This window comes from Alligator mississippiensis, chromosome 7 (genome assembly GCF_030867095.1).
Source record: "Alligator mississippiensis isolate rAllMis1 chromosome 7, rAllMis1, whole genome shotgun sequence".
NCBI lineage: Eukaryota > Metazoa > Chordata > Crocodylia > Alligatoridae > Alligator > Alligator mississippiensis.
Window position 1 is genome coordinate 83569420 of NC_081830.1, and position 24058 is coordinate 83593477.

Below are 24058 nucleotides of genomic sequence, written 5' to 3' on the forward strand. Positions count from 1 at the left end.
GGCTGAGCACGTGGGCCAGCTGCTATCTCCACAGAGGGCACTGGGCCCTGCCCCAACTGCCCGTGCAGTGCCCCCACCCAGCAACTAGCAGCAGCCCCTGCCCTCCCCTGCTCATCACACATGGCACTGAGGACAGCCTTTATTCATGACAGTGGCACAGCAGGCAGCACACAGACCCAGGAGTCTGGGCCCCGGAGATGCTCCCCTGGCCCAGAGACCCCCTCCCCAACCAGCATGCACCAGTCCTCCCTGAGCCATGGTGCCCAAGGCCCAGTGCATACTGGGATGTGGCTGGTGGCTGCCCCCCGGCACTCAGAACTGGAGCTCGCTGCGGTACAGGGGCGGCAGGTCCCAGCCAGCCCGGCGCATGGCGGTGATGACCAGGGTGCCGGCATCTGTGAGGGAGCAGCTGACGGACAGCGGGTCTATGTCCTCGGGCAGCTGGCACTTGTGGGTGAACGTGTTGGAGACAGTACCATCCTCTGCCACCTGTGGGGACATGAAGGACCTCACCTCCGTGAGAAAGCAGGGGGCACTGTGGAGGGGGGGAGCAAGAGTCCTGAATGGAGGGGAAGGAGTGGGGTCTGCCAGCTCCTCTGGTCCCTGTTGTCCCACTGCCCCGCTCACCTTCTCAGCCCGGATGACGACCTGGCAGTTGGACGTGGTCACCACGACATCCTGCGGCTCGAACTGGCTCACGTCAGCCATCACCTGGTAGCAGTCGCCGCCCGCGTGCACGCTGCTGCCCAGGCCGAGGGGGCACAGGCCTGCGGGGGACCCTGGGCAGAGCGTGGTGGGCAGATAGGAATGCAGCCCACGAGCACAGGGCTGCCGCGAGATGCCCCAGCTGCTGGGGCTTGCCAGGCCTTGCGTAGTGGGGGTGGGGGGTCACTGGGTGCAGTGAGGGTGCAGTGAGGCTCCTAAATGCAGAAGAGAATCATGGGAGCAGTGAGGGCAGTCATGTATACAGTGGCATGCAGTGGAGTGAATTGATGGAGAGGAGATCCAAGGAGTGCAATGTGGGGGGGGGCACTGGGTGCAGTGGAGATCCAGGGGGTTCAGTGGGGGGGTCCACTGGGTGCTGTACAGATTGAGTTAAACTCCAGGGGGTGCAGTGGGTGCAGTGAAGATGCAGTGGAGATTCGGAGGTGTGGTGCAGTCACTGGGTGCAAGTTAAGTAGAGTAGAGATCCAAGTGGGCAGTGAGGCTGTAGTGACGGGTGGGGGGTCCCTGGAGTGTAGCTGCAGTGGACATTCAGGGGAGCAGTGGGAGGATCACTCAGTGCCGTGAGAATGCCATGGACGTTCAGGGGTGTGGGAGGGAGCACTGGGTACAGTGAGGCTGCAGTGAATATTCAGCAGTGCGGGGGGGGGGGGGTCACTGAGTGCCATGGGGCTTACAGTGGACATTCAGGGTTGCAGTGGGGTGGTCACGGGGAGCCATGAGGATGTAGTGAACATTCAGGGGTATGGGTGAGCGGGGGGAGTCCACTGGGTATGGTGTGGCTGCATTGGACATTCAGGGGTGCAGTGAGAGTCACTGGATGCTGTGAGAATGCAGTGAACATTCAGGTGTGGTTGGGGGGGGTCACTGGGTACACTGAGGAGGCAGTGAAGAATCAGGGGGTCACTGGGTGCTGTGAGGCTATGGTGGACATTCAGGGGTGCAGTGGGGGGGATCCACTGGGTGCCATGAAAATGCAGCGAACATTCAGGTGTGTGGTGGTGAGTGTCTTTGGGTGCATTGAGGATGCAGGGAAGGCTCAGGTGCAGTGGGTGCCATGAAGCTGCAGTGAACATTGAGGGGTGCGGGGGGGGGGGGGTCACGGGGCATAATGCAGCTCAGTGGAGATTCAGGAGTGCAGTAAGGCTTCTATGCAGTCTCTGGGGCAGTGGGTGAACAGCAGGCCAGTTGGGTGCAGCAGGGCCATCCTGCCCTAGTGTGGAAACAGTGGGGTGCCAGCCTTCCCGTCCCTGCCCCAGTGCCTGGGGCTGGTCCCTGGGCTGTGGCACCGGCTGCTGTCAGGTCACCCCGCAATAGTGCCACCACCGGGCTCTGCTCTGAAGGAGCATGGCCAGTGTGGGGTGCGGCTGCCTGACAGGGGAGCTCTGCCCCACCGGGGATACCGGGGGTAGCTCTAGGGCTTGAGGCCAGTCCTGTGCTGGGCTGGGGCTGGCCAGGCTCCACAGGGCCCATCCCCACCACCCATGGGGCCCGTGCTGGGTGCCAGTAGCAGTAGTAGGCTTTCACCCTTGCCCCACCATTGCCTGCCCCCTCCCCAGCCTGGCTGTCCCTGGCCCAGATGCACCTCTACCTGCATAGCTGTAGGCATCCCGGGGCCGGGAAGTGAAGGGACCCCGCGGCTCACGGCAGGGCTCCCCGGGGGCCCCGCTCTTGCTGTAGGTGCTGATCTGCTCCGAGCGGTAGGTGGAGGACGAGCTGACAGACGCCATGGTGCCACTGCGGGTGCTGGGGGGTGGAGGGTGTGCAGGGTGGCCGCAGCACGGCCATGCCCATAATTAGCAAGGGGGCCTGGGCACCAGAGCCTCTGGAATGTGAGATAAGGCGGCCAGGCCTGATAGCGCCTGGAGGGGCTGGGCCGTGTGTGTGTGTGTGTGTGTGTGTGTGTGTGTGTGTGTGTAGGTGCGCAGGCCCAGCTTCTCCATGGCCCCAGAAGCAGGGGTCTGGGGTTTGTGGGGGCAGGTGGGGCATGCAGTCCCTTGGCCACAGGGATGTGGGACCTCTGCTAGGATTGGGTCCACAGGGCTGCAAGCCACGCTGCAGGGCACAAAGCAGTGGGGCCAGTCCCAGGCCAGCAGAGGGGCACAGCATAAGAGAGGTGCCCACCATGCCCAGGTGATGCTTGCAGAGTCATGGTGTGCCAGCCTCCCTGGTGTCATGGAGACATACATGTGAATGTACACGTGTGCATACACCCACGCCAACACCCAGCATGGCTGCCTCCCACAAATGTGTGTATACATGTGCATGTACATCCCCCCCAGCCATACAAACACACATACATGTATACACCCACGCCTGTTCCTGTACATCTCTGCATGTACCCTGCCCCCCTCTACCCTGCATACACCCCAAGACCCAGCCCACCCAGCCACGCAGGGGCCCAGAGGTCTGTACCCCACCCTTCAAGCCCCTGGCTCTTTGCAGGGAGAAGGGACCCCCCACCTCTTCCCCCCCCCCACCCCAACCAATGGCCAAACCCACCTGGAGCATGTTGCAACAGGCACTGGCTGCAGAGTGTGGACACAGCTGGATGCGGGGGGGAACAGGACAAGCACCAGGCTCTGGCCCTGCTGTGCCCTACCCAGAGACACCAGCTGCCAGCTGCTGGGCCCTCATCCTGGTGCAGGCCTATGGGGCCCTGGATGCTTAGCTGCAGTGAGGCAGGTGGGGCTGGGCACTCTGGATAGCAGATGCCAACAGGGTGGCAAGGCACAGGTGGGTGCCAGCCTAGAGCATGGCTGGCACAGCTGTGGAGGGGGCTGCAGAGCTCCAGCATCATGCCAGGCCCAGCTGGACATGGGCTGCTCCTGCCCAGAAGCAGCGCTGGCACCATGCGGGGCCAAGGCCTGAGGAGGCAGGGGGGCGCATACGCACTAGAAATAAGCCGGGGGGGTGGCGGGGAGGGGGTTGCAAGAGGCCAGAGCATGCTCAGGTCAGAGTGTGTGTGTGTGTGTGTGTGTGTGTGTAAGTACAGGGGTGAGTGAGGGGGTCAGCACCTTTCTTGCCCAAGGGGTTGGGGAGCCTCTGGCCACAGGTGGAGGGTGCAGGCCTCAGGCCGCAGGCTAGCCTTGGCTGGAGGCTGGGGCTGGGGCTGGGCAGGCTGCCCCCATGCAGGTCTTGGAGCTCCCCGCAGCAGTGTGGGCACTGGAGATACACCCATGGCAGCCCCACAGTCCTGGGTTGGGTGCAGGGTGGGAACCCAGCTCAATTCACGCCCCCCCCCCCCCGCCCCCAAGCAGCCAGACGCTCCCTGCAGCATGAGGCATGGACAACCCCCAACCTAGCCCCTTGCCAGTGCCCTTGGGAGCTTCCCTCTTGCCCCCACTTTGCCCTCTTGCCCCCACTTTGCCCTCCTGCACCACGCTGAGCCCTCCCCCACCCCTGCTGCAGCAGGCAGTGCCCAACCCCCCCCCCCCCGCCCCACCTTCTTGCCCCCAACCCAGGACCCTAGGCCACCCCCCTGCTCTAGCACAGGGTCCCCATGGCTGCACGGAGCGCTCCCCTGAGGGGGCAAAGACACTGGGGCAGCAATAGCCCCTGGGGCACAGGTGACCCTGGAGGGGGCCAAGACCCTGGCCTGGTCCTGCCCTCAGAGTCCTGGGGCAGGGCTCTGAAGAGCAAGAGGTTGGATTCCCCCAGGAGGGCAGCAGCAGCTGCGGGGGCTTGCGCTGCACTGCCCCTTGCCCAGCTTGGGTGGCTGGAAGTGATGCGACAGGGTGGGTGCGGGTGTAGGTGGGCATGTACCTTTGCAAGGGCTGGAGTATGCTGTGGGATCACGGCCTCTGCTGAGCCATGCCTGCCTGTGTGTGCAGCATCCCTGCGAGGCACATGGGCACGTGCCATCCCTGGGGATGTGCCGGCACACCCCCACACGTGCCTCGTGGAAGCGCACGGGTCTGTATGCACTGCCGTATCTCACATGAGAGCATGTGAGGGGAGCAGGGTGTATGTGTGTGTGTGTGTGAGAGAGAGAGGGGTGAGGAGTGTGTGTGGGGGAGTGTGCAAGGGGGTGTGTGTGTGTGTAAGAGAGATGAGTGTGGGGGGAGTCTGCAAAGGGGGTGTGTGTGTGTGTGTGTGTGTGTGTGTGTGTGTGTGTGTGTGAGCAGGGTTTGAGTGTGTGAGGTAGGGTGTGCACACACGTGTATGTGTGAGGGGCATGTGCACATGGGGAGATACGTGTATGTGTGGGGGGGATGAGTGTGTTGGTGTGACACCGGCAGGCCACACCATGTGCCACAAGGGTGTGTGCCTGTGGGACAGGGCACAGACGTGGTGCCAAGGGGGCCCAGGTGGGGCTGGGCATTAGGCCTGGGTTGACGCCACACCTCAGCAGGAGCCTGACCCGAACCACTCAAGACTGCCACCCCCACGGTGCCCACCCCGCACCCCAGCCCGCAGCCATGCTCCCGCCCAGGGCCCGGGCTGGAGCCGGATCCCACCCCGCGCAGCTGCGGCTGGCAGCAGGGGGCAGCCCGGGGCCGAAGGGGAACCGTCCCACATGTGCATGTGCACACCAGGGTCCCGTGCGAGAGAGCCCACGTCTCTGTCTGTGCACGAGCCCACACGACCCCCAGCTCGTCCTCCCCGACTGCGGCACAGAGAGAGCACCCGTCTCCACCGCCCATCTCCGGGCTGAAGGAACCGCAGCCCTCACGCCCGCAGTGTCCAACAGGTTATATTTATATTTGAAGGCCGAGGCCAAGCCAAGGCCCCCAGACCAGGAAGGAGGCGGCAAGGCTGGTTACAGAAGCCACGACATCCCCCCACCCCCGGAAGGAGAGTCCAAGGGGCGGTATCGACCTGTGAGAGCCCCCTGTGCCCGCCCGGCTTCCCTCCATGCTGGCAACCAGAGACACCCCTACAGCATCATAGCAAAGCCTCATCTCTTAGCCCCCCCGACAGGCACATGCCAGCTGTCCAAGGGGAAGGACCATGCCTCTCCACCAACCTGCTCTATCCTCAGCCATCTGCGCCAGCCCTGGCTGATCAGAGCCGGCTTAGCCCCACCAGGCCTGGGGTCCACCCAGGTGGCTGGGAACAGCAGCAGCCATGCCCCCCACCCTCCTCAGCCAGCGCCAGGCCTTGCACCCGGCGGAGCAGCAGCCCAGAGAGCAGCGGGGCCAGCGGGCTCTGTGCCGGGGTTGGCTTCGGTTTGGTTTAATCCCCAGAAACACTCTCATGCAAAAAAACAGACAACAGAAACTGAGAGAGAGAGAGACACAGCAAGCAAACCCAGCTGGTGCCAGGCCCCGAGCCCGCGCCCCAGCCCGCAGAGGTGGGGGTGGGGGGTGATGGAGAGGGCTTGCCCCCCTGCCCCTCACCGCCAGGCTTGACCCCGGCATCGTCCTCTTGAGGAACGGGGGGAGGGCAGGGAGGGGGCCACGGAGCAGGAGAGAGAGAGATGCAGCATGCCACACGCCCCGGGCCGCTCACGGCGCCTCGGCCTCGTCGTCCTCCTCCTCGTCCAGGGACACCACCCCGGAGGAGGCCACGTCGGAGACTTTCCGGCGCCCCCCACAGCTGTCCCCGTGCAGCTGGCACGGCGTGTGGGAGTCCTTGCCCACCACCTCCTCGTCCTCCGTGGGGGACAGGCAGGACTCGGTGTAGGACATGGAGTACATGGAGTCCTGGCAGTCCAGCTGCGCCAAGCTCCGGAAGGCACTGTGCCCAGTCTGCGGGGGCAGCTTGGCAAAGAGCAGCTCGTCGCCACCGGCCACGGCGCCCAGCAGCTTGGCGGCCAGCTCGGCCGGCGAGGCCAGCTCCTTGAGGATGAGGCTGTCCTCCAGGCTGCAGAGGCTCGAGCACAAGGTCTCGGGTGAGATGGTCTGAGAGGAGTCGGTCTCGGGCTCACAGGAGCCCTGCCGCCCGCCCAGCTGGCCCAGGCGGCTGTGAAGCAAGTCCTTCAGGAGGGAGCCAGGCGGCAGCTGGCCCGCGGCATCTGCAACACACACATGGCAGGGCGGGCACGTCACCACGGGCACCTTGGCCGGCTGGGGCCCAGGCTCACCCCTGGGCCTGGCACCACAACCCCTGCCAGGGTACCCAGGGGTTGCCTGTTGCCCCTTGCCCCCACCCCATTGCCACCAACATGGCTTCCCCTCCCCCCTGGCACCCCCTTCTTCCCCAACTCAGCAGAAGCCAGCTCTGGCCACAAGCCAGAGGCCCCACATCGCTGGGGCGGGGGGCATGCAGCCGGGCATAGCCCAGCCCCGGAGGTGTGGGAATGCCAAGCTGGCCAGGTCAGGGCCGTGTCACAGGCCAAGGCCAGACTCTAGAGACCTGGCAGTGATGCTGCTGCCAGCCCCAGTCACAGAAACCATTGCAACAACCTACTGATGGGCCTCCAGCAGGGCTGGGCCAGGCTCCCACCCCCAGGTCCATGGCTGGGCAAGCTGTGGGGACTCAGCACAGCCCCTGCCCCAGCTGCCCTCTCTGCTCCCTCTATCTTGGCATGGGCAGCGCCACAGCTCCTGGATGCCCCAGGGATGTGCCGAGCCAGGGGCCCACACTCAGGCCTCCCCACAGCCGCACGCAGAGAGTGCAGATGCGCCGTGCACTTCCACCCACGCAGCAGGCAACCAGTGGCCCAAGGCAGGAGGGAGGCTGAGGCCACCCCCGGGAGTCCACGATGAAAGGAAAGACCACTGGCTCAAGGCACCCTCAGGGCTGCCAGCAGCCAAGCTGCCCTGGGGCTGGGACACGGGGGATAGGACAGCTGGGGTGGCCCCTGGCTGGATGAGCTGGGGCTGCAGAGCAGGCAGGGATCCTGCCCCACTGCCCCTCCCTCATGCCCCGGGCCCCTGCCACAGCTCTGCCAGGGGAGGCCTGGAGCCCATGGCGTGGGCACAGGGCGCCCCGCTGAGCAGCTCCCATGCCCTGCACCATGCCGGCAAACCCAGGCAGAGCAGGTGTCCCCATCCCCTGCTCTTCCCCCTCCCTCACAGTAGCAAAGAGTAATTAGCCCCTTCGTCAGGCAGATTATTGCTGACGGCTTTGATATGCAAATGGCCCAAGATTAGTCGGCGTCTAATTACTGCGAGAAAAGGCCTTTGTTTGCACGGAAGGACACAGATTACACGCCTGGCCAGGCCACGTGTGGGTGCCGCTGCGTGTGCCAAGGCACGAGGGTCGCGGCAGAGCTGAGCGTGCAGTGCCAGAGCGGCCGGGCACCTGTGGGAAAGAGGCAGCTGAGAGCCTGACACCCACGGGCAGCCTTGGCCCCGACAGCGCAGCTCAGCACCTGGCGCTGTGGGGGTGGATGGTGGCAGCTCAGGGGAAGAGGGGAGCCCTGGGTCTCTTGCAGGCCCGTGTCCAGGAGGGGGTGCTGCACTGCACAGAGGGACCAGGGCTCCCCGGCCATGCCCACTGTATGGCCCGTGGGCCGCCGGGGTCTGTCTGGCCCTGGGAGCAATCACAGGCTGGGGCTGCAGCACTGACTCCAGGGGGTGGGGGGCACCATCCAGGGAACCCTAAGTCGGTGCCCCCCTAGCTACACTGTGACTGGCGATACCCGTGCCCCCACGCCTGCTCCTCACCAGCTGGCTGGGCGCTGTCGGTGCTGATGGCGAAGTCCTCGTCATAGGACTCGTCGTTGGAATCGTCCCCGTCCACAGACGACCAGGCCCGCAGCTTGGCCTCTGCAATGGCGAACTGCTCCGCTACCCCTGGGGGTGGGGGGAGACACCTGTTAATCATCCTCACCTAGCAAGGGGGTGCTAAGGGAAGAGGGGGGCACTGCATAACGGGGCGTTTGCCTGGGCTGCTGGTGCCTGGCATGAACACCAGGACAGCCTGTCACACAGGGTCATGCCCAGGAGAGGCGATGGCTGCTGAATGTGCCCCCAGCCCTGGTGATGGGAGCAGGGGATGAGGCAGGGTAGCAGAGCAGGGGCCCACCCCCCAATCTGGAGGATCCCGAAGCAAGATATAGTTCCCCTCTGCTCCCCAGCCAGGCACCAGGCTCCCGGTGTGAAGGTGCCAGCACTGCACAGGGGAAGAAGGAGTGGGTGCGGGGCACCTGGACTTGAGGACAGGGTGACGTCTCCACACCAGGCAGGATGGGCCCTTTCGTCATCAGCGTTGTGCCAACCCGGTCATTAAGGAGCCTCTCGAGTGGCTAATTCGGGGCTGCAGCTGCCTCCGTGCGTCACCGTCCCAGCGTGGGGGGGCGGGAGGTGGAGGGGGGTTGGGACCTACTGTGGCACCCCAGGAGCTAGCACCAAGGCACAGTCCTGGTTTGGGGTGGGAAAGGGGTCCCTAGACAACACCCCTCCCCAGGCACACCAGGCCCCACTGGCTGGCCAGGCCCACCTGGGAAGGCATCTGGGGGAGCTATTGCAAAGGCTTCTGGGAAGGATCTAGGGCCTGCTCAGCTCTGGCCTTCGCTCAGCCTGGGGAGTCTTCTCCCTGCCCCACTGCAAAGTCCCCGCATCTCCCCTAGCAGAGGAGTTGTGCTCTGGGCCACAGCTCCACCCTGGGCCACGGTGCCAGCTTGGCCATGTGGACATGCCATGCCCGGGAGCCCTGGGGACCTGCCAACATGGCTCCCTGGAGAGGGCAGGAAGAAGTGGCATGGCCAAGCAGGGACAATGCTGGCTGCAGGAGGGCGAAGGCTGGGAGTGACCTGTGCAGCTAGTGCCTGGGCTCCCAGCCTGCCCTGGCATGGAAGCCACCTCCCTCGGAGGGTGTGCACTGGGACTGCCCTTCCTGCCCTGCCCCCGAGCTCCCAGACTGGCCACTGAACCAGTGGCTGAGCTCCTAGGGGCTTTTAGAAATAAATGACTTCATACAGCCACACCCAGAATGGCACACCCCACGCACCGCACAGTACTACACATGCCAGGCACGGCACTGCACAGCACTGCCTGCAGCTGCAGCTGTGTCTGCATTCACTGCACAGCACTGCACATGGCATGGGCTGCACAGCCTTGCCCATGCCATACACTACACTGCACAGATCTGCACCCACTACACAACATAGCACTGCCTGTGCATGCACCCATTGCACAACACTGCACATGGCATATGCTACACTGCACAGATCTGCACTCACTGCATGGTGCAGCACGCACCACACTGCGGGCTGGCACCCACTGCACTGCACACATCAGAGACAGCACTGCGTGGGTCTGCACCACTGCACAACACTGCCTGCATCTGCATCCACTGTGCAACACTGCACATGGCATAGGCTGCACCACACAGGTCTGCACCCACTGCACAGCCCTGCCCACGCCGTACACTACACTGCACAAATGTGCACCCATTACACAGCACTGCCTGTGTATGCACCCGCCCATGCCATACACTGCACTGCACAGGTCTGCACCCCCTATATAGTGCAGCATGCACCACACTGCATAGGTCTGCACCCACTGCACGGCACTGACTACATAATACACTGCACAGGTCTGCACCCAACTCTACAGCAATGCATACATAGTGCAACACCCCACACAGATCTGCACCCACAGCACAGCACATGTCATGCACTGCACTGCAGGGATCTGCATCCACTGCACACCACTGCACATGTCGCCTGCTGCACTGCACAGGTCTGCACCACTGCACAGCATGGCACTGCCTGGGTCTGCACCCATTGCACAGCTCTGCACATGACATACGCTACACTACACAGGTCTACACCCACTACACAACACTGCCCACACCACACACTGCAGGAGTCTGCACCCAGTGTACAGCACTGAATACACCATGCAACACACCACACAGGTCTGGACCCATTGCACAGCAAAGCACATGCCATGCACCGCACGGTACAGGTCTGTACCCTGCAGTAAAATACCATGTGCCTACCCCCTGGGCACACTGCACACGCCCCTGAAAACTCTGCACTGAACTGCACTCCCACGTCACCCCCATCCCTGCACAGTGATGCCTGGATCTGCACACCCCTGGCTGGCACTGCACAGGCCTGCAGGCCCCTTTGCAAAAGCTGCACAGAACTACACAGCCATGCCCAGCACTGCACACGCCATGCACTACACTGCACGCCTGCCCCACGCCTGGCACAGCACAGCCCTGCACAAGATCGCACACGCCACCACTCTGCACACACACACGCACACGCCCTCCACCGCACTGCGCTCCCAGCTGACTAATGTCTGGGGCACATCTCCCCTCCTTGCGCAGCTCTGGGGCTGCCAGCCCGGTGCTGGGCTGTGCAGACGGACGCTCCAATCAGGCCTGGCGAGCTCCGTGCTGTAGCCTCTCTGCACTCCGCCCCATATCGCCAGGCCACCCTGTGGCCCCCCAAGGCAGGCTGGGCTCCGTGGTGACAGCCACGTCCCATGACAGCGCACTTGAGTAACAGGGCTGCAGCGGGGGATACTGGGAGCTGCCTGAGCAGGGTGCATCACCCCACCCTGTGCACAGCTGGTGTTGTCCATCCTTCCCAAGCATCTCCAGGCCCCCCGGGGCTCCCAGCAATGGAGGGGCAGGCAGAAGGACCCTCCATGAATCCCCCCGCCACCCCGAGCAGGCTGGGCCCTGCTCTGCTGTGGTCACCCAGACCCACAGGCAACGGGCACCAGAGACAGCAAAAAGCAGGGTGGGCTTGTGCAGGGGAGCCTGACTGGGGGGCTGGGAGTGGGCAGTGCCCGCTGTCCTGATCCCTGGGTCTGGGGAGCACAGCCATGCCCAGGCTGGGGAGGGGGCACCATTCAAGACTCAGCCCTCAGGATCTGGGGGAAATGAGGGGATGCCCCCAACCCTCCTCCCTCCATCCCTGCTAGGCCCAGACAGGGCAGGGCACTCACCTCTTGCCACTGCTTTAGTGGCAATGGGGCACCCACCAGGAGGGAGGAACACCAGGGACCCCTTCCCAGCAGGCAGGCCCCCCACCCCCGCCCAGCCCCAGCCGGCGCCCCACCTGCGGCAAAGCGGGCCTCCTGCTCCCCTTCACTCAGGTCCGAGTACGAGTTGAAGGCGCTCTCCAGAGCCACAGGCGAGTCCACGGGCTTGCACCAGCCCTTCCACTCGATGAGGTGTGCCACACGGCCCTGCGCCATGGCCGTCGGCTTTGTCACGTGGTCTTTCACCACCTGCGAGATACCTGCAGGCGGGCAGCAGCATCAGGGGCCGTGCCTGGGTGGGGCACCCACCCCGTGGCACAGCTGTGTCCCCCACAGGACCTCTCCCCGTCCCAGGGGGGATCCCCCATCCCACGAACCACTTCCAACCCCACCCCACAGAGCTACCCGCCCCCTCCAGGTGCTCACACCCCAGCACCTCCCATGCCCTACAGACCCTCTCTGTCCCTGTGAGCCCCCTCCCCTGGCCTCTCACGGTGCCCCCCAAACACCGCCCCCCTGCCGCACACCCACACATGCCCCCATGTGTTACCGTGCAGGGAGGAGCGGGCCAGGGCAGCGATCTCCTGGATGGTGAGGGCTCGCCGGGACTTGGGTAACATTTCGACAGTGTCTTCAACATTTACCTTGAGCCAGAGGAGAAGGAGGGATGAGACCCAGCCCATGCCAGCCCCCACCCCTGCCATGGGGCCAGGCTGGCACACAGAGGGGGAGGGCTGTTGGGAAAGGGGCAAGGGGGCAGCCAAGCAGGTGGGACTGAGGGCCTGTAAGGTCCTACAGGACACCACCAACAGGAACCCAGGAGTCCTGAGTGCCACTGAGTACCCACCGCTGAACCACGGGCCTCCACTGCCTCCAAGGGCAGAGCCTCCCAGAGGGTAACAACTTACTACTGCTTCTGTTGTAGAGCTTGCAGTGGGACGGGGGGCTGAAATCCGCCCTGGCACCCACTGGACTCAGCTTGAAGCAGGAGGGGGAAAAAATCAGTGTTTGAAGGGGTTTCTGCCCTTAGGGCCTGACAGCCCACAGCCACAGGGCACAGCCCAGCAGCGGTGCCAGGCCAAGCTGCCCAGGAGCCAGCTTCTGCACATGTCTTGTGCCCCAGCTCTTCCCTGCTCACCGCCTGGCTGCCCCTAGCTCCATCTGTGCCCAGTTTGGGGCTGCGCCAATATGAGGCTGTTGGGCTAATGCTGCACCCACCCTTTGCCGATGGCAGGTGCCAGCCTGACATGGCAGGAAGAAGCAAACACCAAGCAGGGGAGGCCGGAGCTGGGACGTGAGCAGCAGCACATGGGTCACAGAGGACAGTCTTGGGAGGAACACACACTCATGCAGCATACACACGTGTCCTCTGCATACATATATGTGCACATGCATGCAGGCAATGTTTGCATGGCAACACAATCTCTCCCACAGTATGTGTGTGTGTGTGTGTGTTTGTGAACACAGTATTGAGATACCCTCCCACAATCAATGCATGTACTCCCGCACACATGCTACAGACACACACGCATACACATGTGCATATGTCCTCCCTGGCATCATATCGTCACTAGCATACTGGAGAGGCACAGCTTCACCCGCTAGCCAGCCACTTACGCACCCGTGCTGGGCACACCAGCTCCCAGGCTGTGCACGCATGAGACACGTGCAGGCAGGTGGGTGCCCTACGTTCACACTGTATATGTGCACCCACGCTGTTGCAGTCTCCCACGGTGTCTGGGGGTGGGCAGGCGCACACATATTCACACACACGCACACATGGGAGTGACACATCAGTGATGTATGCACACACCTACTTGCTCCAGCTGCCCCATGCCCCAGAGGCCATACCAGGCAGAGGGGGGAAGACCCCCAATCTCATGATATTGTGTGACCTAGCAGAGCCACCTCTGTTGCCTCACTCCAGCCAGAAGCTCCCACCAAAGCCTCGAGTGCTATCGCCAGGCCCAGCCCAGGCAGGCAGCACCTCCTGGCACCCGCACGGCCCATGGGCACCAGCCACCCACAGGGTAGGGGAAGCACACACAGCACAGGGGCTCTGGGGTGGCCAGGAGGGACAGGCCCAGCTCCACCCCCAGGCCCAGCAGCCCCAGCCAAGCCCTGCCCCCAGCCCACGGCATGACTCTCCCACCCCATGCAAGTGGCAGGGCAAGGGGCAATGCCAGCTGCCCTGACAGGGAGACAGCAAGAGCACAGGCCACACCAGGCACTCCACCACTGCTGCCACATGCGGCCATGAGCCCATCACTGCAGGAACAGCCCTGGGTGCAGCTCAGACCCCGGTGGGAGTGAGTTCAGCTCAGCTCTGGAACAGCTCCCGGCGCCCCCCGCCCGCCAGCGTTGCAGGGAGCCTTGTGGGCACTGCCCAGCCCCTGCCTGCCGCTGGCGGCTGCTGCCTCCCTGGGAAGCTGCTCCGGACGTGTAGCTTGCAACAAGGTGTATTTCCATGGCAACCAGTCACCATGGACTGATTTCTCCCAGGATACAGGCCGGCTCGGCACTGACGTCAGTGCAGCCCGGGAGGGGAGCACGCGGGGAGCCAGGCGAAGGCACAGGGTGCAGAAGGCGGGGGCCAGGTGGGCTGGGCACTGCTGGCCGTGGAGGGGCAGGGGCAAAGCCCCCCGGTGCCCTACTGTACCAGCTGCAGGCTCATGGTCCGCTGATGCCACCGGTCCCCTCCTTGTGAACCCTGCCATGGTGCAAGGCTGACTTCATGCCAGCCCCAGCCAGGCAGGAGAAATCAGCCAGTCCCAGGGGAAGAGAGGCCTGGCCAGGCCACCACAGCCCCCAGCCTCCATGGACACCCCAGTCCATATAACTGCACCAGTGCAACATGGCAGCGACCCCTGCCCCTTCCCATCCCTTCCTGCCCTGCAGCCACCAAGACTCCCATGGGCTCTGGAGTCCCAGCTGCCAGAGGTGGGGCTCACTTGCAAGTGGTGGGGGGGCATGAAGCTGAGGCAGGAGCTGGGACTCGGGCTTTGCCTGCAGCAGAGATGGGCACCAGGCCAGCACCAACCCAGCCCAGCTGTTGCCAATTGCGCTGGTGCCAAGCATCCGCACCAGCTGCCCTGCGTTGGGTGCCCACGCAATGTCCCCCAGCCTGAGAAGCAGGGCACTGTGCTCATTCATGCTGCCTGGTGCTGCATCCTGGGGTTGGGGGCTATCTCAACCCCGACACACAGGGGCTGGGGGTAGCAAGGCAGGAGTGGGGAGGGGGCTGCAGGGCAAGGCCTCACCCCTGCTATCACTGCCATGGATGCCCAGGGAATGAGGGGCCCTGGCAGACTCTGGCAAGGGAAGGCACGATGGACCCAACCACAGCCACTGCCTGGAGCAGAGGCCCCAACCAGCCCCACCTAAAGGTCTGACGAGAGCTAGACCAGGACCAGGCTGGCTCTGTGGCTGGGACAGGACAACACAGGCCTTGGCAGTGCTGTCTGGGTCAGGGGAGAGGTTGGGGGTTAGCGTGGGTGATGGGAAAGGGGCCATGCTCCTTGAGGGGACAGGGGAACTCAAAGAGCATGGATCAGCCCGGCCCTTGCTCCTAACTGCCCCATCAGAGCCTCAGCTCTTGCCCCCACACCCCTGGGCACAACCCCCCAGAGCCGGCACAATCATGCCAGATGCCCAGCAGCTCAGCAGGGTGGGTGCACAGGGCACTCAGGGGAGCAGAGAGATGCTCATAATGGGCAATAGCTCCAGCATGGGCAGGAACCGAGGGAGCTGTACGCTCTGCACGGCCTCACCAGAGAGCGGGGAGCTGACAGCTCGAACCCTCCAGCTCAGACCCAGACCTCAGGCCAGCCTGGATCGGGCAGGGCAGGGACGAGGGATCCCCACGCAGAAAGCCTGGGGGAAGGGGAAGCAAGTTCAGCAGCACGATGAAGTGGGCCAGCCCCCCAGGGACCCAGCAGCCAGCGCCGGCTGCCCCGGTCATGTCCTTGCCAGCAGCATGCCCTGATCTAATTGCTCTCCCAGTAACTGCGATCGGAGCAGCCCAGCCTGGCCCTACCCCATGGCGCTGCACCTCCTAGCCAAGTCTGACCCTAATACCAAATCCACACCACACCGCCCAGCCTAGCCCTGTACCCCAGCCCCATGCCCAGGAGCCCCTGCTCTCAGCCAGACTAAGGGGGGCTGCCAGTCAGTTCTTGGCTGTGATGCCTGGGGACACTGTCCAGTGCCTGGCACTGCCCTGACATGGCCCAAGTGCCTCTCAACAGGCCCGTGGCCAGGCTGGACCATCTTGGGGGGTTGCAGGCATGTCAGAGATGGGGCTGCTGTGATTCACATGCCAGAAGGGGCAGGGGGGCTGGAACCGAAGAACACTGGAGCTGCCGGGTGGCTCAGGGCACGTGCCTGGAAGCTCAGTGACTGCTAAGGTGGGGCGGGGGGCACAGGACCCATCCAAACTGCTCCACCCCTCCCTAGCTCTGTCTCACCCCCTCATCCCAGGACCCCAAGCAAGCACACGCCCGGGGTCCCCTGCAACAAGAAATGCAGGGAAGTTGCAGCCCTCCCCCCCGCACCCGTCCTGCACCCACCTCGAGAGAGTCCTGGCTGTCCAACGAGCTGTGGCGAGCCAGGCGGTGCACCAGCGAGGTCCGGGTGCTGCCCACGGGTGACAGTGCACGCAGGGACTTCACCTCGTTCCACTCCACGTGCAGCCTTGTGTCCACGGCCACTGTGGGGAGAGCACAGCGGGATGTCAGCACCAGCGCTCCACACCCTGGCCCCACCAGGCCTGGGGATTTGGCCCCGGTGGCGCCTGCAGAGAGGACAATTCCCCTGCAGAGCAGAGCATCCCCATGCACACACATGTACCAGCAAAGCACACACATGCCAGGCATGTGCAGACACAGCCAGGTGGGATCTCACAGTCCTGGACAGCGGGTGCCAGTGGCAGCACCCCTTCCAGTATCCCTGGGCAATGCCAGGTGACTGTGCAGTCCCCTTGCCAGCCAGCAGGCTCCACCTGTTGCCACCCCCAGCTTGGCATTGGCCTGGGATTGGGACCTCCCAGACACACACAGACTCTGCACCCCCCCAGGCACTGTCATAATGTTTGTAATATGCACGCACCTGGCCTCTGCCCTCAGTGACAGTGCAAGTTCAGGTAGTAATGGGCTGCTGGCCTCTGCAGGTCGGGTGCTGGGAGGTAGCACACACCAGGGCTTACCTGTGTATCTACCTGGGAAGGACAGGCCCTGGCCTGGCTGCCAACCCACCCCCCCCACACACACACCATGCTAGGAGCATTTCAGAGGCACTGTTTCTCTAGCCAAGGGCTTGTTTCAAGCTGCAACTACTTCCAATGGAGCCAGAGCACCCTATACACCAGATGCTGCCAGGACAGATGGGGGAAGCCTCCAGGGCAGACAGGGCCTGGTGGTGTGGAGACAGCCCCGGCTCTGCGAGATGACGCTGGGGTGATACTCAGTCCCCCCGGGCCCAGTTTCGTGCTGGCCCAGTGAGGGGTAAGCACTGATGGCAGCCTTCCAAACTGGTCCAGGCCCCTTCTGCTGGGAGTCCCAGCCAGCCCAGCCCCTACCCACAGCCCAGGGAACAGATGTCTCCCTGGACCCTGAAGGCAGGGCCCTGGCAGGCTCACATACATGTGCCCAAGGGCTGGGGGTGGTCAGAAGCCAAATACAAAGTTTCCCCTGGCAGAGCTGAGAGCAACACATGCCCTGCAGGGGCAAGGCTCCCAGTGAGTCCCTGGCTGGCTCTGACAGGCTAGTGCGGTCCTGGGGGGCACTGCACCCAGGGCAGGGAAGGAGACCTCTATGAAGGGGAGGGAGAAGCAGCCCTGTCAGGCAGGCTGCAGGCAGAGCTTACAGGGCTGATCACAGGTGGGCAGGGGGAAGGCATGCCAGCATGCACGGCCCCAGTGCATGAGCAAGGCACAGCTGGCATCTCACACCACAATGCCTGGTGCCACCTATAGCTGGGTGGGCAGGGGCCACTGGGGCCTGAATCCAGAGCTCGATGCCAGCTGCCAGCCTGGGAGGTGCAGTAGTGCTCCCCCAGTCCCCAAGTGGTGTCAGCAGGGTGCCAAGGCAGGGCAGCAGCGATGGGCACCACTGCAGTGACTGAGGCCAGAGCTGCTCGCCCCCATCCAGTACTACCCACTCCCAGGGTCTCTGGCCTTGCCTTGGGGCTGCAATGGGCCCAGCTGTGCCCAGCCGAGCGCTGCCCTGCTGCCCCAGAGCCTGTCACTAGAGGGGCACCATGACAGCAGCAGGGCTGAGGCCTACATGTCTGGGCAGGAGCCCAGGGGCCAGCGCAGAGCCAGCGCCAAGGTTGGGGGGGGGGGGGGATTCCTACCAAAGAACCAGCCTAGCACCCCTCCCCCACAGCCCCCAGGGCTGCCATTTCCCAGCATGCAATGCACTGCCTTGGGCAGGGACCATCAGGCCTACCTACAACGCCCCCACCCACAGCAATGCTGCCTCTGACTTGGCCACTTCCCCACCACAGCTTCCTCACCTCCAAGCTACTGAATTCCCGCCCCCCAAGCCCACAGCATCCCCCGGCAGAGCCAACAGTTAGCTTCCCCACTCCATGCTCTCACCACTAGGCCAGGCTGCCTCTTTGGCAGCAGAGTCTTGGCTACACTAGGGCCAGGAGGGGCCTCCAGAATCCAGTCCCTTGCACTCACAGCCAGCAAAGTCCCCAAGGAATAGGAGAAAGGGCAGAGGGATCTGGGCAGAGCAGACCAGTAGGACCCTGGGGCCCTGCCAACCTGAGCTGGGGACACAGCCCTACCTGCCCCCCACCCTCAACCCTAGGCACCCTCAGCCAGGCCAAGGACAGCTGTGGCTACGACAGCAAGGCTCCAGGGTCTGCCTGTGTCCATGGCACACCCAGCACTGAGCTGTAGGTGCAGCATGGGGGTGGTGTGGGTGCCGCAGAGCCTGGCAGTGCCCGCAGCAGCTGCCCAAGGCAACAGGGGGAGGGCAGGAAACCAGACTGCTTCGGGCTGGGCTGAGCTGAGCAATGCTCAGAGGGGAGGCCTCTACAGAGCTGCCAGCCCTGCAGGGAGGGGGCTGGTGACTCACTGCGGGTGCTTGTCCTTCTGCACCAGCACCGATCCAGGGCCGCGCCTGGCACTCGCAGGCCATGTCAGGGAGGGAGGGCAGCCTCTCCCATGGTCTGAAAAATGATGGGCAGCAAGGACCCCACCACATTCCCAGCCAACTCACACTGGCTCATGTAGCCGTTGGGCAGCTGCCACGTTCCACCCCAGAAGCGTCTGCATTTTGCTGGTGGGGACATGCTTAGAGTAGCAGTCTGGGGTGCTGGGTGGGGCGGGGGGGAGGGGGCATGTGGATCTCCTGGCAGGGCAGGGAGCAGGGAGCAGGGCCAGTGCCAGGATGGTGGGGAAGCCAAGCAGATGGGAGGTGCTGAGCTCTACCAGCCATGGGAAGCTGGGGGGGTAGGCAGGGGCCACTGCCCCTAAACTGGAGTGGCAGCGGGCCTGGAGCATGCAGACCATGAGGAAGAGGAGGGGGCTGGCCTGGGCATCCTGCAGGCAGGCTCCTGTCCAAGGAAGCCAGGCTGGCTCCAGCCCGTTCCAACGCAGGGACATCATGTTCCCACTGAGCCATGTGCATGCCAAAGCCCTGGCATCATGGGCAGCACCCACCTCCGCACCAGCCAGGCCTGCTCATGCATGCGCGTGAGGCTGGGGCAGGCAGCACCACCTGCGCAGTGCCAGGGGCCAGGTCCAATGCTCCTACCCAGGGTGTCAGCAACTGTGGGACTCATCCCAGTGCAGAGGGGAGGGCTGCCCCTGTGATCTGGACCAGTGCTGGGGGAGGAGAGGGCCCCATGGTGCATTGGGCACCCTATGTAAATATGGGCTGTGGAAGGAGTGGGGGGAGATGGGCCCTGGCCCCAGGATCTTCCCCACGGGCCCCAAACACACACACCAAGATGAGCCCAAACACCTGCATGGGCACCCGTGCGTGGAACACACCAAACCCCACTCAAGATCCCCCCCACAGAGTACAGCCCCCACAGCCTCAGCACACCCACCCAGCCCTCCTCTCTCCCTGGCAACAGCTCCCTATTCCTCTGCCCTGCCAGGTGCCCACTGCCCCACAGTATGTGCTGGCCATGGCTGCCACCTCTCTGGCACTGGGGCTGGGGATACTGTGCAGCTCGACCCTTTCCTAGCTCTACCTGGATGTGGAGTTGGGCACACACCACTGCCCATGCTATGGACCAGGGCTGGGGTTCAGGTGTCCTAATGATGCCTAAATCTGGCATGAGCAGGTGCTAAGCAAGAAGCATGGTAAGGGGGGTGCTCAGCAAGAAAGGGCTGGGTTGTGATTTGTGGGTGAGGGGCCTGCCTAGAGAAGAAGGAGACCCCTTCAACAGCAGCCTCCTCCCACACAGCCCCACAGCCCAACTCAGCCCCTGCCCAAACTGCTCCCCTCCTGGATGCCAAAACCCTACACAGGCCATGCTCCTTCCTCCTGTTTGGCCCTGTCCCCAGGTGAGGCGGGGTGAGGAGCATGGCACTGTGCCAGGGGAAGCCGGGCTCGAGCTCGGCTAAGTGGAGCTAATAGCCCTGGGAGGGCCGTGCCAGTGGTCTGGCACTAACGCGAAGGAGACACTGAGGGCCAGAGCTCCATGGACTTCACTCTGGGCTTGGCAGGGAGCATGGGCCCATGCAGCAGGGGTGTGGGAAGGGGAGTGCAAATCAATGGGATACGGGAAGAGCCAGGGAGGGGAGCAGAAGAGGCTGCCCCTGCACCCCCGCCAGAGACCCCAGCACACTTGGGGCTGCACAGAGGGAGCCACCAGGGCCCAGACCAGCCCCACTGGGAGCACCAGGTTGGCATGAACCTGAAAGGTGTCTGGGAAGCAAACAGAGGTTGAGGGGGGAAGAAGGAAAGGATCCGACCCAGCCCACATGCTTGCCAAAGCACATGGCTGGCATGGGCACGCAGCATGGCATTGGCCCCATGGGGGCATGACTGGGCCCAAGAGGCAGGACACAACCAGGCGCAGCAAGGAACCTGCAGCACTCTGTACCCCACACCCTCCAGGGAGCTCAGGACCAGGCAGGATCAGGCCCAAGCACGGCTCAGGGGACCAAGCAGAAGCTCCAGGGGGGCCATGACCGTGGCTCTCAGCCTGGAACAAGGCCAGGAAGTGCTTCAGCCAAGGCTTGGGGCACCCATGGCCAGGGAGGCAGGGCCCCACTAGGACTTGCCAAAGCCCCGAGCAGGGAAGGGGGCACAGAGCAAAAGAGCCCAGCTGTGCCTGCAGCAGGGAAACCCACATGTGCCTTGAGGGGGGTGCTATGGGGCAGGGAGAAGACTCAGCAGAGCTGGGCTGGGCTGGGGGCTGCCTGGGGCCAGCTGGGCCCAGGCTCTGGTGGTGGGAGGGGAGTGGCAGGGCAGGTGTTGCAAGGGACAGGACAGGGAGCCAGGCGGGAGCTGCTGGGCCAGAGCCTGCACATCCACCGGGGCACGGATCGGAGAAGAGGGACCCAGGGTCGAGGGGACGGGGCCTGGCTGGGCCCTGCGGGGGGGGAGCAGGGGCTCTCCCCGAGCTGCAGCTTGTCCCCGCGGGAGATGCCCCAGGGCCCGCGCCGGAACAGGTGCTCGCTCCCCCAGGCACGGCTGCCCGGGCCTGGTGCTGGGACAGCAGGAAGGGGACGCCGCACCTCCCCCGGCGGCGGCTGTGGCCCAGGAGCTGCGCGTCCCGCAGCCGCAAGGCTAGTTCCCAGGGCCGGGGCCGCTCGAGGCACAGCCGGGAGGCGCCGCACGCCCAGCGCCGTGCCTAAGGGGCGTGTGTGCCCGGGAGGCTGCCCGGGGTGGGGGCACTCCGTCTTCCAGTGCCCCTCGCCCCCACCCGGATGCAGCAAGGCCAGGTGCGGGGCGGGGGCGGCAGCACAGGACCCTGCCCCAGGCCCCGGGCTGCAGAGCTGCACTGCTCCCGGCCGGGCGCCCCGCAGCGCAGCGCTGCGCCGGGCCGGGCCGGGCCGGGCCGGGGCCCCACCAGCCTCTGCCGCGGGGGCGGCGTTGCCACGAGCCGGGGCCGGCGGTGCCTGCCGGGGGAGCGGGCTCGGGGGACGCTGAAGGTCTCCTAAGGAGACCGGTTCCCTGGCAACAGCCATCCTGGCTGCATACTAATTGCTCCGGCTCCGCACGCCACAGCCCCGGCGGCTGCACAGCGCCGCTGCGGGGAGAGGTCCCGGCTGGGGCGGCCGCCGACCCCGCTCCCCCCGCCCGCCCGCAGGGCTGCGCGGAGCCCCCCGCCCCGCCCCGCCCCGCCCCGCCCGGCCCGGCCGCGGCCGTCGCGCCGCTCTTACCAATGGTGGTTTTGGAGCCAATACAGCCCATACTCGCCCGGGGGGCCGGGGGCGGGCGTCAACCCGTGCTGCCGGCGGCGGGCATGGCCCCAGCGCCGCATGGGCCGAGCGGGCGGCTGCAGGCTCCGCGGGCCGCGCTCCCCGCCGCTCCCTGTGCTCTGCCCGGCGGCGGCGGGTGGCTCCGGCTCCGGCTCCGCTTCGGCTCCGGGGCGGGCCCGGCTGCGCGGCCGACGACGTCACTGCTGCCGGGGAGCGGGGGGCGGGGGGGGAGGCGGCGCGGCCCCGGCAGCGCTCAGCACCGCGCAGCACCGCGCCGGGCAGGGGCAGGGGCAGGGGCAGGGGCAGGGGCAGGGGTGGTGCCCCCGCCAGCACCACGGACAGCGCCCGGACTGGGGCAGGGGATGCTGGGGTGCCCCCGGCAGCACCATGGACAGCGCCCGTGCTGGGGCTGGGGCCGCTGTGGGACCCTGGGGCAACACTTGGGTACCACCCAGGGCTGGGGGCACTGCACGACCCAGGCAGCACCGTGGGCAGGGCCTGGGGCTGGGACCTGGGCTGGGGGCACTACGTTACCCCAAGGCCACAGCACGGACAGTGCTCATGTGCAACGGGCAGAGCGAGTCTCCAGCCCTGCCCGAGCTCTGGCAGGGCAGGGGGGTTGCAGGGCAGGGAGCTGCACCTCGGCTGGCTGCTACAGGGGGAAGCCTCAGAGCCAGCCCAGGGCACAGGAAGCTCTGCAGTCCCTGACAGTTCCACCTTGATGCCCATTTGGGAGGGAGCAACCAGAACTGAGGCTGCCAAAGCCCTCCCCAGCCCTTCTGTCCCAGCCCAGGCCAAGCCTCAGGCTCTGGCTGCACCCTAGAGGGATGCGGGGTTCAAAGCCAAGCTGGAAGCCTTCACAGAGCCAGGGATTCATCTGAGAAAGGCCCAGCACAGAACTCACCACAGACAGCCAGATCCTCATGGGCAGCTCCAGTGACGGGGCATTGCCAGCGTGACCCCCAAACACTGCCCTTCTCCAGTCTGCAGCAGTGATGCCCACCCTGGCAGCCAGCCCCATGCACAGCCCCCAGCAGCCCAGGGCAACGCATGCCTGGGGACCAGGAAGAGACCATCAGGCATGCAGAGAGCCCAGAGCCAGGGCCAACACCCTCTCTGGGCTGCTGTAAAGGGAGAATTTCCTTCTTCCAGTCCACTGGCCAGGCATTGCCACTACATACACACAACTGTCTCAAGGCCAAAGTCCCCTGGGCTGAGCTGCTCACAACCACCATCCATCCCTTCAGCAAACTCCAGGACCCCTCACCCCTGAGCTGTGTAGCTAGACCCCTCCCTGTGACAGCCGGGCACCTTGCACCTGGCCCACACTGATCCCTCTGCCACAGAAGGCAGCTGTGCCATTCCCTGCCCCAGGAAGACACTGTGCTGAGGACTCCCTGGCAGCCAGCTGGAACAGGTCCACACCCATAATGTGTCCACCCAGAGCCTGATGCTTCCTCAGTAACCACAGCTGCTCAGGTGTGAGGTCTCTGGAGGCACTGACTATTACCCAGCTCAGTGGTGTGTTGGGAGACTGGAGACCTTGGGATCAGCTGTGGATCACAAAACCCAGATGGCCCCAGGGGGATCTGGCTTTCAGCTGCTGGGTCAAAGCCCATCAGGGCCACCAGCAATGGGAGATATTGCTATTTGGTGGCAATAGTGACATGGGGGCTTGTGGATCCTGCCTTCCCTGGTGCCTTTGCAGAGGTTGAGGATGACAACTGGGAAGCCTGGGCTCCTCTCCCAGTTCAAAGCTAGGGGCAGCCAGGCCCTTCTGTGCCCTGGCCCACATCTGCCCACGTTGTCTCTAGGACCTTTGACACTGGCTTTGTCACCAGCCACACGCATATCTCCACGTACGGCAGAGGTGACCCAGAGGTGACCAAGTGTCACGTGATGGAGTGGATGGATAAACACATGCAGACAGCACGAACCAAATGCCGGGGAAATAAAGGGCTGGGAGGAGACACGGAGACACCGGCAGCAGGATGGGCAGCAGAGGAAATTGCTGCTAGGGCGATAAGACTCCGAACAAGACAGGCAGGCTGAGGCACCCCACCCTGCCTGCCTTGAGGAACGCCTCTGCAATTCACTCCTCAGACGG

The 24058-nt window shown here is 64.5% G+C and overlaps 2 protein-coding genes across 2 annotated transcripts; both read right to left on the reverse strand.

Annotated features, from left to right (window-relative positions):
- Nucleotides 1-124: 124 nt before the first annotated feature.
- On the reverse strand, nt 125-2498 carry LOC109284550 (heat shock protein beta-7). Its single transcript, XM_059731200.1, has 3 exons — nt 2315-2498; nt 628-779; nt 125-489 (listed from the first exon to the last, which is right to left on the reverse strand). The coding sequence occupies exons 1-3, from the start codon at nt 2451-2453 to the stop codon at nt 313-315; spliced, it is 468 nt and encodes a 155-aa protein (XP_059587183.1). The 5' UTR covers nt 2454-2498; the 3' UTR covers nt 125-312.
- A 2905-nt stretch (nt 2499-5403) lies between these two features.
- Nucleotides 5404-22192, reverse strand: FAM131A (family with sequence similarity 131 member A). Its single transcript, XM_059731213.1, has 6 exons — nt 21913-22192; nt 16127-16266; nt 12109-12202; nt 11636-11818; nt 8280-8408; nt 5404-6682 (listed from the first exon to the last, which is right to left on the reverse strand). The coding sequence occupies exons 1-6, from the start codon at nt 21941-21943 to the stop codon at nt 6174-6176; spliced, it is 1086 nt and encodes a 361-aa protein (XP_059587196.1). The 5' UTR covers nt 21944-22192; the 3' UTR covers nt 5404-6173.
- Nucleotides 22193-24058: the final 1866 nt, after the last annotated feature.

Bases quoted from the DNA above. Each gene is read 5' to 3' on its own strand.
- FAM131A (XM_059731213.1), bottom strand. From the start codon at position 21,943: ATGGGCTGTATTGGCTCCAAAACCACCATTG. The intron at 16,267-21,912 runs GTAAGAGCGGCG...CTCTCCCCACAG, and splicing joins TGGCTCCAAAACCACCATTG to TGGCCGTGGACACAAGGCTG. The intron at 11,819-12,108 runs GTAACACATGGG...GCCCGCCTGCAG, and splicing joins GGCCCGCTCCTCCCTGCACG to GTATCTCGCAGGTGGTGAAA.
- LOC109284550 (XM_059731200.1), bottom strand. From the start codon at position 2,453: ATGGCGTCTGTCAGCTCGTCCTCCACCTACCGCTCGGAGCAGATCAGC. The intron at 780-2,314 runs GTAGAGGTGCAT...CGCTCTGCCCAG, and splicing joins GGATGCCTACAGCTATGCAG to GGTCCCCCGCAGGCCTGTGC. The intron at 490-627 runs GTGAGCGGGGCA...ATGTCCCCACAG, and splicing joins TCGTCATCCGGGCTGAGAAG to GTGGCAGAGGATGGTACTGT.